At 39.4% G+C, this 15,062-nt stretch overlaps 1 protein-coding gene across 1 annotated transcript in view; it reads left to right on the top strand.

Moving 5' to 3' along the window:
• The window catches only part of Dnai3 (dynein axonemal intermediate chain 3), a 61,898-nt gene that overhangs the window by 6,475 nt on the left and 40,361 nt on the right, over positions 1–15,062 (top strand). The window contains exons 4-8 of the mRNA XM_090334503.1: positions 6,185–6,366; positions 6,942–7,046; positions 8,802–8,948; positions 9,867–10,066; positions 14,135–14,251. Coding sequence (XP_090190629.1) covers positions 6,185–6,366; positions 6,942–7,046; positions 8,802–8,948; positions 9,867–10,066; positions 14,135–14,251 — 751 coding nt within the window. The remainder of the gene's footprint in view (positions 1–6,184; positions 6,367–6,941; positions 7,047–8,801; positions 8,949–9,866; positions 10,067–14,134; positions 14,252–15,062) is intronic.

The raw sequence follows: 15,062 nt of genomic DNA, 5'->3' as shown, positions 1-15,062 counted from the left end.
GTGTCTATAGGCCATTTTTATTTCTTCTTCAGAGAAGACTCTCTTTAAGTCTTTGGCCCATCTTTTAATGGGATGGTTGTTACTTTGGAGATTAGTTTTGGAGTGATTCAGTTTTTTGAGCTGTTGATATATTTTAGATATGAGGCCTTTGTCCGTTGTGTGGTTGGTGAAGATCTTCTCCCACTCTGTAGGCTTCCTAATTAGTTTACTAGCTATGTCCTTTGCCATACAAAAACTCTGCAGTTTAATGCAGTCCCACTTATCCAGCCTTTCTCTGATTTGTTGTGATTCTTGGTCCTTATGAAGAAAGTTTCGACCTGTGCCAAGGAGGCCTAGTGGATCTCCTATTCCTTCTTGTAAAGTTTTCAGTGAGTCGGCTTTTACCTCGAGGTCTTTGATCCATTTGGAGTTAATTCTAGTGCAGGGTGACAAAGAAGGATCCAACTTTAGTTTTCTGTAGGTGCTTAACCAGATCTGCCAGCACCACTTGTTGAAGAGGCTATCTTTGTTCCATTCTATTTTTTTGGCTCCCTTGTCAAAGATTAGGTGGCCATAGGTCTGTGGTTTAATATCTGGGTCCTCAGTTCTATTCCATTGGTCTTCAAGCCTGTTCTTGTGCCAGTACCAAGCTGTTTTGATAATTATAGCTCTGTAAGAGTCTAAAGTTTGGTATAGAAATTCCTCCTGTGCTGTTCTTTCTGCTAAGAAGTATTTTTGCTATATGGGGTCTTTTATTATTCCATATGACATTTTGGATTGCCTCTTCTATTTCTTTAAAGGATGACATTGGGATATTGGTGGGTATTGCGTTGAATTTGTAGATAGCCCTTGGCAAGATTAGTAAGAGACCTTCCACCTAAGTAAAGCCCAGGGCCAGATGGATTCACAGCTGAATTCTATAAGGTCTTCAAAGCAGAGCTCACACCAATACTCCTCAAGCTCTTCAACAAAATTGAAAATGAAGACTCTTTGCCAAACTCATTCTATGAAGCCAGTATAACCCTCATCCCCAAGCCAGACAGAGATTCATCAAAGAAAGAGAACTATAGACCTATTTCTTTGATGAACATTAATGCAAAACTTCTCAACAAAATACTGGCCAACCATCTACAACAACTTATCAAAAAAATTATACACTATGATCAAATAGGATTCATCACAGGGAGGCAAAGCTGGTTCAACATACGCAAATCAATTAATATAATTCAACACATCAACAGGAGCATGGACAAAAATCACATGATTGTCTCAATAGATGCAGAAAAGGCATTTAACAAGATCCAACACCCCTTTATGTTAAAAGCTCTGGAGAAACTAGGAATCCATGGAATATTCCTCCATATAATAAAGGCTGTGTATGACAAACCCACAGCTAGTATTATACTTAATGGTGAAAAGCTAAAGCCATTCCCTCTAAAATCAGGAATGAGACAAGGATGCCCACTCTCTCCACTCCTCTTTAACATAGTATTAGAATTCCTAGCCAGTGCAATAAGGCAAGAAGCAAGCATAAAGGGGATCCAAATAGGGAAAGAGGAAGTAAAACTTTCCCTCTTTGCAGATGACATGATTCTGTATTTAAAGAATCCTATAGACTCTACTCCCAAGCTCCTTGAGCTGATTCAAAACTTTGGAAGGGTAGCAGGGTATAAAATCAACCCTCAAAAATCAACTGCCTTCCTCTACACCAACAGTGAGAGGAACGAGGCAATAATCAGGAAAGCAACTCCTTTCACAATAGCCTCAAAGAAAATAAAGTACCTAGGAATTACCTTCACTAAGAATGTAAAGGACCTTTTTGATGAAAACTTTAAAATCCTGAAAAAGGAAATTAAAGCAGAACTGAGGAAATGGAAAAACCTCCCATGCTCCTGGATTGGAAGAATCAACATCGTGAAAATGACAATGCTGTTCTTTTAAAAGTTAAACAATCTTATTCCAATAAGACATTTCTTAGGAAATCTTTTTTCCCAGTTCACTTACATGAAGATTGTGTGTGTGTGTGTGTGTGTGTGTGTGTGTGTGTGTGTGTGTGTATGTGTGTGTGTGTGTGTGTGTCTGTCTGTCTGTCTGTCTGTCTGTATCTTTGTACTGGTCCTGGGGCTTGAACTCAGAGTCTGGAACCTATCCCCTTAGGGCTTTTTGCTCAAGGCTAGCACTCTGTCATATTAGTCACAGCTCTACTTCCAGCTTTTTGCTGGTTAATTAGAGGTAAGCTTCTCTTGGACTTCCCTGACTACACTGGCTTTGAACCATAATCCCCAGATCTCTGAATAGCTAAGACTACAGGAATGTGCTACTGGTGCCTGGCTAGGATTTTGTCTTCCAATCATATAGAATGAGGAAACCACTCTCTGATCTTTATGCAAATCTTTATTCATTCAAAATTCTCTCCAATCTTTGTGGGGCTCCCTCCCTGGCACTGAGCGCTATACTCCAGTCCCACCCCAGGAAGCTTTCCTCTTCCACAGTACTGATAATTCTGAAGTTAAAGTGCAGTTGTGTTGGTTACATATCTGCCACTATAAGAAATACTAGAGAAAAATCATGAACAGAGATAAAAGTTTATTTTGACACATATCTAGCAGATATTGCCCTCTGATAGATACTTCTGACGGTGAAGAGCTCCAAGAGACCCTGAAGCCATATCCACTTTACTCCAAAATCTTTCTCACTCTCCCTGGAGCAGCCAACATCCCTCTCTGCTCCAGGCCTCCATGAGCCCACCTCACTTCAAATCACCACAACTTCCTTGCTCTAGCCTGAGCTGCTGTCACCAGCAAGTGCTTCATATCCAAAACAGCAGCAGTTCTTATGAAATTTAACCATAGAGTGCCAGAAGCTGTGGTTTTGCTTATCTCTGATTGTTATATATAAGAAGGTGATATGCATAAAGGTACTAGACTAGAGAGGTTTTGTTGTTGTTGACTGTTTTATGTCTTGTGTTTTTAATAGTCTGTTGATTGACTACAATTATTACTGACTGCCAGCCCCAAGAAAAGATTACTATTTTGCCAGATGTTGGTGATTCATGCCTGTAATCCTCAGGAAGCGGAGATCTGAGGATCCAGGTTTGGGGCAAACACAGGCAGGAAAGTCCATAAGACCCTTGTCTCTAACCATCAAAAAGGCTGGAAGTGGGTTTGTGGATCAAGTAGTAGCCTATTAGCCTTAAACAAAAAAGTTCAAGAACAGTACCCAGGTCCTGAATTCAACTTTAGAACCAGCACATTAAAAAAAAAGCACTAACATGCATATAAAAGAATGTCAAATACTATATAAACACTACACAGAACTGTTTTCCAGAGGGATCATTTGTGTGGGGAAAAAAAACTTGAATCATATGTTTGTTTAGTGAGATCAGCTATCGGAATGCAATGTTTATCATTGTATTCCATTTTCTAGGATGGCTGATGGGTTTCTGATAGCTTTAATTTAAATTTTATTCTAAAGGTGACATATAGAAGGGTTATAGTTACAGAAGTCAGGTAATGAGTACATTAAGTAAATTTACTTAATTTTACTTTCAGGGTGATATACATAGGGATTACAATTACATACATAAGGTAGTGAGTACGTTTCTTCTTAAACTTCTGGGTACACTGCTTTTTGAACAGTTAGCCCTTCCCTCACTTTCTCCCACTTCCTTCCTTCCTGACACCCTTCTCCCCCAAGCTGGAAAGTTCATTCCCAGCATAGTATCTGGTGAGCATCACTGTCCCTTTGTCCCACCATTTCTTTGCTTCCCTTTGCTTTCCCCAGATCAGATACATTTATGTCCAGACAAAGAGTACAGAAATCAAAAACAGTGACATGGCGGGGGATGGGGGTTGAAATAACTACAAGCAGTACAATGTAAAAAAAAAAGAAAGAAAGAAAGAAAGAAAGAAAACTTGTTCCATTTCTGAGAGTTTCTTCTGAACACCTGTGTTTATCTACTACCTTCTGGCACAGACAAAGTCTCACAGTTCCACCTAGTGGATTATTAAGGCAAAGCCACAGAACTTTCCATATGTATGTATTCCATATCACTTAAATTACCACTGCACGTTTCTGATCACCAAGTGTTTCACAGTGTTATTGTAGTCCTATTAGGAAGGAGACATAGACTTGTCTCTACTTCATGAGTAACTTGAATGCCAAATGATTATAAGGGATTATACCAACTGATTGCAATTTTAGCACATACTTGAATGTGCCACCAGTGTTATACATAGAGTTATTCATCCACAAATTACCTAACGCCCTGCGACAGAGGGCGAAAGTTCTAGCATAGATGAAAAGTCTGTCTGGGAAGAACCTAGCAGTAATAAGGATAAAAAAAAAACTGGAGCTTGCTGATATTGGGAACTGGCCCCAGAAAGATGTACGGACCTCCTGCCTTTCTTCCCTTCTCTACTGAGGAGTCCTGCAGCTGGTGAGCCAAAGAGGAAAGGGGATTCCACTAAGACGTGATTTTAAAATGGGAAGAACGAAGAATAAGAAGTTTAGGGGGGGGGGAACTGTGAAGAGCCAAGTGGCAATAGTGAATGGAGAAAAGGTTTATTCAACATGGGAAGCTGTTGAGCAAATCAGGATGCTGATGGCGAACAGTTTATAAAAAGAAACGTTATTGGATATTTGAAATTTGATAGGGAAGGGGGGAAAACCAAGACGGGTGGGGGATGTGGGGGGGGAAATGGGTACCAAGACATGTGAAAGGGTATCAATGTATGTGAATTAATGCACCTTCTATCTGGCAAATATCATGTAACCCTTTTACTAATTACAATAAAAAAAGTAAAAAAGAAAAAAAGAAAAAAAAAAGAAACGTTAAAAGGAGAATAGAGTTGACAGACCCCATGAGAGTGGAGGGAGAGGATGGTTTTCAGAGGAGGGCAAGGGATGGCAAAGGTGGAGCCTGTGTTGACACGTGGGTGAGCAGGACTCTGTGCTGTCTGGACCCTGCTTCCTGAGTGGGATGGGAAGCCAGTCCTGAAGGAAGAAGAGCAGCAGGTGAAGAGTTAGGGTAGGGTGCTTGAGGCAAGCAACAGAACCTAGAAAGACCAGTCATTTCCCTTTTAAAATCTATGCCAGGCCAATAATTTGAAATGTAATAAAAACTTATAAACTAGATATTTATTGGTAGATTTGTAATTATCAGAAACAATTTTTAAGATGAGCACCAACTAAGAATGGTTTAAAATTATGCTACAGAATTAAACTAATAACAATATTTATTAATCATGTATTTTTTCAAATATTACAATATGACCATATGGCATATTACTATATTAAGTGAGGTGCTAATGGCTCATAATGGTAATCCTATTTACTCAGGAATCTGAGATGTGAAGATCACCACTGAAAACCAACCTGGGCAGGAAAGTCCAAGAGATTCTTATCTCCAATTAACTACTAAAAATCTGGAAATTAGTTGGGCACCAGTGCCTCACACCTATAATCCTAGCTACTCAGGAGGCTGAGATTTGAGGATAGGGGTTTGAAACCAGCCCAGGCAGAAAAGTCCATGAGATTCTCATTACCAATAAACTACTCCCCCCCCCTGCAAAAAAAAGACAACAGGAGTGGTGCTGTGGCTTAAGTGCTAGAGCTGCTAGCCTGAAGCACAAAGAGGATCAAAGATAGTCCCCAATCCCTGAGTTCAGACCCAAGGTAGGAGTAGGAGGGGGAGGGGCAGGATGGGAGGTGAGGGAAGGAGGAAAAGCTATAAATGGTGCTAGAGTTCGTGTTTAAAATGCCAACCTTGAGTGGAAAAAGCTCAGTAACAACACCCAGTTGATCTCTTTAATCAAGCCCTAGTTACTAGCATGTACACACATATTAATATATAATGATATTCTAGAGAATCTATTAATTTCATAGTAAGATACTTGTGATGTAACAGTAAATACTAAAAGCAAGATTTAGAATTTCTTATGTATATGGAGTGACTACAAGAAAATAAAGCAAAATATAAATGTAAGTTCTCTTTTAAAGGTCATTATGGGCAATTGTGATTTTTGTCTCCTTTTTCATTTTGTGGTAGCTATATTTGCCTCAAATATAAGAAGAATAAATGTAAAGTCTTTGGTCTCTTGGTTTTAAACCAAGAGAACTATCATAATGCTGACAATAGTTATTTCCCAGAGTTAATATTTAAGTGATTATATTTAATGTCCAAATGCTGCCTTGTCTTTCTTAGGTCACCCAGAAATTTATCCATTAGTATTAACTACCAAGACCCAGGAAATATTCAAGTGCCGAATAGATGAGGACATCACAGATGAGGAACCCTATAAGCTCATCAAAAAGCAAGCTATTCTGGAGGACTTGCTCAACAGAGCTGCAGTATCAGATTTTCACCCAGTCAAAAAAGTTATTCGGGTCAGTACAATGGGCTCTCTCTTCACAGCCTTGCGCAAGAAGTTCCTGGAACATAATACTCAAGTTGCACAGGGTTTTTTTTTTTTTTATTCCAAGCTGGCATTCCTTATACTTAAAGCAAATGCTAGCTTGCCTAGCTCACTTTAGAATCATATTTGATGATTGTCTGTGAAAAGCCAAGTTTAAACACTGCCAAGCCTTATCCTACACTCAGAAAAGCTCATCCTTGTGCACTTCTCACTAAAATAGGAATCTGCATACCGCTTTAATTGTGTAATATCTACCTTTGGTTCTTACTTGTCTCCAAACATAGTACAGAGCACACCACCAAATAAAATGTAGGTCCCTCTTCCTGTTAGAAAGAAAACTGCATGATGAATTTCCTTGAAACCATTGTGGTTGTAAAGAGCTTTTTGATTAATCAAATAATTTTGCAGTTTGGAATTACCAACCATAAATTAACACCATGATTATCTTTTATGACTGAGTGAAAGAAATACCAAGATTTTGATAGCAGCTGAATAAACTGAACGACCCTCAAGCAGTAACCTTCTGTTCTGATTGTATTCCCACAGGAATATCCTGGAGATGAAATTCTACTTGTTTATGACAAGGACTTCAAGTATGGACTTAACTTTTATATTTTTGGAACTGAAGAGGGCAAAGAAAACTACTTAAATGTAAGCAAATCCCAAGTCCTTGCTATTGTTGGTTGTTGGAAGGAAGTAGCAACTCTAGACAATTCTTATAAATCATATGATTATCCCTGTCTATTTCTGCCCTTCATTGACCCAGTAAGCGAGGAAACAACAAATACAGATGACCGCTGTTTCTCCAAAAGTGCTTCCCTCAGTGCTCTTCCTGCCAGCTTGGTGACTTTGGGTTAAGTTAAATGGTGGCACCAATAGTGCCTATTTCCAGGGCTGTTGTGAGAATGAAATGGCTAATTCCAGTAAAGTGGATGAGAAAAATACCCAATTCATGACCAAGATTCACCGATCTTGCAACCTCATTGGTTAACATAGAGAAAGATTTACTTGGGAGTTATGGCCACATCATTTGAGGGAGGCATAGAGATTTGAATATTCTAATATGTAAGTAAAGCACAAAACTAGAAGGTAATACCATCCAAAAAATGTACTCTTTACCTGACTTATGTAACTGTAACCCCTCTGTACAATGAAATTCAAATTAAAAAACAGAAAATCATAGAAAAGTAGTTAATGGTTTTAAATTTGTATTTTTATTATTGTATATTAACTGTACAGTGAGAGGTTTCATTGTGAAATTTCCATATACATTATTCCTTTATCATATTCACACTCTCTATTACTCTTTTATTTTATTCTCCTGTCAATACTTCCCTCCCCCTTAACAATTTCTAATCAGAAATAGTCTGTTATTTTACTTGAATATTTTCAATCTTATTCTGAGTCCTGTGCTTTCTAGGGAGATACTTTTATCAATTGAGCCAGGACCTTAGCTCTGTTTGTGCTTTAGTTATTTCTAGAGGATGCCATCTCAGTTGGAGGTGTGTGTAAGCCACCAACACCTGCCTTCAGCTGTATTTGTTTTTGTTTTTGTTTTGCTGGTCCTGTGAACTCAGGGCTTGGGCACTGTTCTTGAGTCTCTTTGGGATCAAGGCTAGCACTCTACCACTTGAATCACAGCCCCATTTCCAGCTTTTTCTGAGTACCTTATTGGAAAAAAGTCTCAACACACTTTCTTGCCTTGGCTAGCTTTTGAACTCCAATACTCAGATTTCGGCCCCCTAAGTAGCAGGATTATCGGCGTGAGCCACCACCCCCAGCCAGTTATATTTTTATAATAAAAATGTGGTTATAACCTCAAGATTTTTCTGCCTTCAGTTTTCATTTATGTATTTATTTATTATAAAGATGATGTACAGAGGGGTTACATAAATCAGATAATAAGTACATTGCTTTATAAACAGTGTCTTTCAGTTTTCGTTTTAGCTTCAGTCTCTTTTCATTTTTATTATGGTAAAATATTTTAAATGCATAGAAAAGTGCAGAGTCATATAACAAATGCATACACAATCACCACCCAAAATGAATATTTTACCATATTTAAAATATTTTTGACAGTTTCACTGTCACTGTGCAGTTCAGGCTCCACTTGTTTATTTTATTTTATTATGGTTGGTCGTGGGGCTTGCACTCTGAGCCTGGTCGTTGTCCCTGAGCTTTTCAGCCCAATGCTAGAGCTCTACCACTTGAGCTACAGCGCCACTTCTGACTTTCTGGTGGGTTAATTGGAGATAAAAGTCTCATGGACTTCAGAGATCATTGACTTTTATGGTTTCGAACTGCGATCCTCAGGTCTCAGCCTCCTGAGTAGACAGGATTACAGGCATGAGCCACCAGGGCCCAGCTTTGGGGCATTTTTTAAGGATGCCTTTTATTTTACTCTAGCCTCCGGAAGTATCAGAAGAACAAGATGAATATAAAGAACTCCCTGAAGATCTGTATGTTTACCAACCACCTGTCTCTAAACCATGGGTTTCTTTGGGCAGTGAAAAAGAAATTGAAGAAGAGTCAGTTAAGGATGCTAGAAGGCAGGTGAGAGCCCTAAATATGATCTCTAGTTATTCAAATACAACAACTGTATTCCCAAGGAATCTATAACATTTGCTGCCTGTGATGTGGGTATATGGCTTCTTTGTTTGCTTGCTTTTAGAATAATAGCCACTTTCTTAAGTGAGTGGTGTGGATTTAATTTCTTTCTGTCCTCCAAAAAGAAAAAAAAAGATGTTGAAGTCATAATCCCAGTATCTTAGAATGTGATAGTACTTGAAATCTATATGACTGCATATATAATTAGTGATGAGGAACAAGTTAGGCTCCTAAACCAGTTACCCTAGCATCTTTTACAAGAAGATGCTCTTAAGGAGACAGAGACAAGAGGAGTCTATCGTGTGGAGGCAGAGACTAGCGATGTAGCTTCAATCCATGGACACCAAGGATTACTGGTTGACACTGGAAGCCAGGAGATAAACAGATTCTGTCTCCAGCTCTATCAAAAATCAAGGCTCCAGTATCTTGACTGTAGACATCTTACCTATACAACCGGGAGAGAATAAAATCCTATGTGTTAAGCCACCCTGCGTGTGGTACGTGCTTATAGCCACACTTGGATAAACCCTATAGAGAAAAGGCTTCGACCTGAAGTTTTGGAATGACTGTGGAGTACTAACTATGGCTCAAAGTTATCCAAAAAAAAACAGACAGAAAAGATGGAATTTATATGCCTCCTATCAGCCCACCAGCAGTCAAGATGTAAGCTTCCAGTCACTTCCTCTACTCTTTCAAAGACAAGTGGCAGGTGTACCCCATGAAAACAAAGTGGCACCCAGTGTTACAGCGGGATTGGAAAGGATCTGAGCATATAACACCCACACTGCCCCCCATATATCCATCTTCTTCCAGGGACATCATTAGGTTCCTTTACCAATGATCCATGTTTACATGTGTCTACAGATTACATACCTGATTTCTCGAAAGCGATGTCATTTTGGTGCACCAGTTACATTCAGTGACCAGAATGCTTCCAGAGTCAAAGATGCCTACATTGAATGCACGGCCTACCCAGATAAAAATTTTACTCTGAAACAACTGGAGCAAGATGTGGGCACACAAGTCATCCCGCAAGTCAAGGACATGAGCACTCAGACAAAATGGTGAGTGCAGATGGCGTATGCATTTTGCAGACACCCTAAAATTCTAGCAAACTCTATGACATTTTTGAGTGATGTTTATAATCATTAAAAATAGAAGTGGGATGCTGCTGGCTCCCACATATAATCCTAGCTACTCAAGACACTGAGATCTGAGGATCATGGTGTAAAGCCAGGTCAGGCAGAAAAGAAAGAAACATGGAATCAGGTGCTTATGGCATGCACCTATAATCCTAGCTGCTCAGGAAAAAGGGATTATTCGAAGATCAAAGCTTAAAGCCAGTCCAGCCAACAAATCTGCAGAACTCTTTATCTCCAGTTAACCAGCAGGCATAGAGCAAGTGGTAGTACACTTTCTGTGAACCAAAGAGGTGAACAAGAGCACCAAGACCTGAATTCCCAAGCCCCAGTTGCCGCACCAAACAAAAAAGTGGGGAAAAAAATTCATTGACTGGCTGGGAGTATGGCCTGGTGGTAGAGTGAATGCCTAGCATCCAGGAAGCCCTGGATTTAATTCCTTGGTACCACATACATAGAAAAAGCCAGAAGTGGTGCTGTGGCTCAAGTGGTAGAACACTAGCCTTGAGAAAGCCCAAGGACAGTGCTTAGGCCCTGAGTTCAAGCCCCAGGCCTGTATGTACACATATATACATATGTGTATGTATGTAGGTATATGTATATGTGTGTACATATATGTGTATGTGTGTATATCTGTATCTGCATATGTGTATATGTGTGTTACATATATATATATATATATATATATATACATACATACATATATATAATTAGATCGTGTACCATCAGCGCCCTCTAGTGGTTTCCCATCCTAAAAGATCTGTATCCCATTTGAGTCTGCCCTCATTTCTCACACTTCTCCAGTCCAGCCACATCAGCTTCCTTGTTATTTAGATTCTCCATACGTATGAATGACTGGTACATTAACACATAGTTTCCTTTTATAGACTTCTCTTTCCCAAAGTATCCTTAGGGCTTGACCCCTCCTTCATTCCATGTTCTACTCAAATGAAGCATTCTTTGCCAGTCCTACGTGAAAGCAACAGCTCCCATTACTAGTCATCTTCTTTCTCTGTTGATTCTTCATGTCCTGTGTATGTTTTCTTCATTCTCTCATCTCCCTTCCTTGTCTAGAATTTAAAGCCAGTGACATCAAGATTTTATCCCTTATTTTAAAACGTGTATATCTCAAAATCCTGAGGTCATTCCTGGCATGTACCATTTAAGTGGAGACGAAAATAAAATAGAGCAAGGAATGCAGAAGAAAGTGACATTTAGGAAGACTTTGCAGCATAATGATATGTAGAAATTTCATTTTAGAAGACATGCGCAGCTTGGGATCTCACACTCAGAGAACTCGGGGGTGAGTCACATAGGGAGCCGTGTAAATGTATATGGAAACCAACAACCAGGTACTGCAGACACGTGACGTTAAGTGTCAAATTCAAGGCACGTAGATGTAGACTAATGGGTGAGCCAAGTTGACAAATTAGAACTAGAGGAAGCAAAGAGAAAAAAGAAATTTCTAGTCAAGTCCTGGAGGTACTGACATAAAAGATCCATAAACCCCAAAAGGCATGAGCAAGGTAAGAAGGAAGTAGGTATAGATTAGAGTCAACAAGCTTGGGAATTTCAGATTTTTTTTTCCAGTTGGTTGTGGGGCTTGAACCCTGGGCCTCGGCGCTGTCCCTAAGCTCTTCAGCTCAAGGCTAGTGCTCTGCCACTTGAGCCACAGAACCACTTTCAGTTTTCTGGTGGTTAACTGGAGATAGAGTCTCACAGACTTCAGTGCCTGGGCTAGCTTTGAATAGTGATCCTCAGATTTCAGCCACCTGAGTAGCTAGGATTATAGGCATTCGCCATCGGCACCCAGAAGAATTTCAGATTTCTAAGCAAAGGTTTCATCTGTGTTTCTAACAGAAGATAGACAAATCACAAGAGTGAGTTAGTCAGGGTAGAACCAGTGGACAAACTCAGAAGAGTCCCTAAAACTCTGATAACAGGGACACAATCACAGGACTTTCGATATGGTGGGGTCTCAATAAATGTTGACTAATGAAAATAGTGGCAGCTGTTTCTATGGAGAGAGGGATGAAACAGATGAGGAGTAAGAGCAGATCTTGACCCACCAAATAAAAACCAAAATCAAAAGGAACTTGAATGATTCAAACCTAGGTAAGTGGGAGAATGCTGGAATTCCCTTCCTAAGATGAGGGAGTTCGGAAAGGTAGCTGCTACAAGAGGAAGAAGACAGGATCTGTGATTGTGATGGGTGTGCTGAACCTCAGGGCTGAGCTTCAAAGAGTAACGACAGCAACAGGCAACAGCAGCTACCTTCAGGGATCCTGTTGCACCCGGTGTTATTCTAAAAATGTACGTAACTTTCTAATTCTGCTTATTCTTCCATCTGTTCCCTGAGGGGGGCATTATCTCCATTTTCCAAATTAAAAAAAAAAAACAGAAAAAAGAGACATTAATAACAAAAGCTCAACATTTAGAATATAATTTGTACAGCAACATAATTTCAATTGATGAGCAGTTTTGCTGAGAAGCAATGAGATAAATTAGATTTTATAAAAGAAGGATTCTTCATTTTATTGCTACTTTAATGAAATGATAAGTACCAAGTATTTCTTACTTGTTCTTTCCTGGAACATAGAAGATAAAAGGGAAATTAAGATTTGAACCTAAGCCAGGCACCAGTGTCTCACACTTATAATCCTAGCTACTCAGGAAGCTGAGATCTGAGGATGGTGGTTCAAAGCCAGCCTGGGCAGGAAAGTCAGTGAGACTCGTATCTTTAAATAACCACCAGAAAACTGGAAGTGGTAGAGCACTAGTCTAGAGCTGAAGAACTCAGGGATAGTGCCCAGGCCCAAAGTTCAAGCCCTACAACCAACCAAAAATTAAAACAAAAAAAAAAAAAAGATTTGAACTCAAGTCTTTCTGGTTCTAATACCAATATTCTTTCTTATCAGCATTCTATCTTTTGCCATGGATATCGATCGAGGCAAATAAGAAAAGAGTTGTTCTATTAAATAGAATCCAAAGTCACTTTAATCTGTGTGATTACTTTCTATTGAATGTATTTGCCATTTACAGAGACAATTTACTGACATTTGTTTAGCGAACATGGATTAAATGCCTAATACTTTATTGAGTACTTCAAATGTGTTGGGTAACCTTGCAATAGCCCTATGAGCTAGGTGCTTTGAGAATTCCATTGACTGAAAGCAAGCACAGAGAAGTCAAATAATTAGCTTGGAGTGACATAGCTAGTGTGAACCAGGTATCCATGCCAGGCAGGCTCTTGTCACACACCATGTTGGTAATGATCCGGACATCTGCCCTTTCACAGCCCCACAGTCTGGGATCAAGGGCTCAGCCAGTTTAGTGAGATAGGTTTGTGAGTCCAGAGGTCTCATACTATGGGTCAAAGTCACAGCACAGTCCGGTGCTAGAGGCAGAGTGGCTAGAGCAGATCATCTCCTACCACTGTTGCTGCATGTAGCTGTTCCTAGCTTTATATTCTTCAAGCAAGATGTCCTCACCTCAACACAATGGAAACCAAGTCATTCTCTGCGGTGGGAAGGCTTTCTTGAGCTCTGTAGGCTGTTTAACATCTTTGGACTCTAGTGGTATATTCCAGTTGTAACAACCCAAACTCTTTCCAGACATTTCCGATTATTCCCTGGGAAGGATGTTGCTGATGAAAAGACACTAAGTTAACAAAATGAAAACAGAAAAGCCAAAAATGTACATCGCCAATGTGAAGAATAGATAGAGCCAAGTAAAGTATACATAGAAATTCTCTTATAATTTTCCCTTATTTTTTAATTATGTCTAAATCAAACTTGTATGAAATAAGATCTTTGTGATTGGGTTTGAAAGAAAGCCATGTTAACTGTGGTAGTCAATATCAATTGTCCATGATAAAAAAAATTAGGGTATATAATTTAAACCATGATATTATTGCCACAGTCAGATTTAACCTGTTATGATCTTGTTTTTCTAATCTAAGTTTTGGTGTTCAAATTTCTTTTCATATATTAGGACATATCCTAAAAATGCTACTACACAATATTATCCAAGAGAATTCTCAGAAGAAGAAAAAGAAATACTGGGTCAGTCAAAGGCTGTGGCGGACTTTCTCCACAGTGTATGCACAAGGTAAAAAAATATAATAATCATCACGATGTATATAATATTTTTAATATCTTGATGCCTGAAATATAATTTCATAGCATGTAGTTTTCGACTTATAGTGTCATTTATATACTCAAAAAGTTTCCAATTTTGGAGCATCTCAGGTTTCAATACAACTTTTGGATTAAGGATGTTCAATCTCTATTTATTCTGTATTTTATTTCTTAGCGTCATTGACTTTTTTTGGCCAGTCCTGGGGCTTGAACTCAGGGCATAGGCACTGTCCTTGAGCTTTCTCAAGGCTAGTGCTCTACCACTAGAGCCACAGCACCACTTTCAGTTTTTTGTATGTATGTGGAACCAAGGAATCGAACCTGGGTCTTTGTGAATGCTAGGCAAGCACTCTACCACTAGGCCACACTCCTGGCCCCAGCTTCATTGTTTTGGGGGGGCTGGGGTTTTGGGGTTTTTTTTTGCCAGTCCTGGACTTAAGCTCAGGGCTTGAGCACTGTCCTTGGATTTTCTCAAGGGTAGAGCTCTACCACTTGAGCCTCAGCACCATTTTCTGCTTTTTTCTATGTATGTGGTACCGAGGAATAGAACCCCGGGGTCTTTGTGCATGCTAGGCAAGCACGCTACCACTAGGCCAAACTCCCGGTGCCAGCTTCATTGACTTTTACAGATAATGCAGATGCCTGTGGCTGCTAGTAATAACTATTATTATGGAAATATTTGCAAAAGTATCTTCATGAATAGAGAACCTGGTTCAAATTCAGGGGAACTTTTTAGATAAATGATTCTTGGGTTATTGCCATATTCTGAAAAAGAGAATTTT

Source organism: Megascapheus bottae, chromosome 6 (genome assembly GCF_031878675.1).
Source record: "Megascapheus bottae isolate mThoBot1 chromosome 6, mThoBot2.hap1, whole genome shotgun sequence".
NCBI lineage: Eukaryota > Metazoa > Chordata > Mammalia > Rodentia > Geomyidae > Megascapheus > Megascapheus bottae.
The sequence above is the reverse complement of the archived record's forward strand: the minus strand, read 5'-3'. Positions and strand labels throughout refer to the sequence as shown.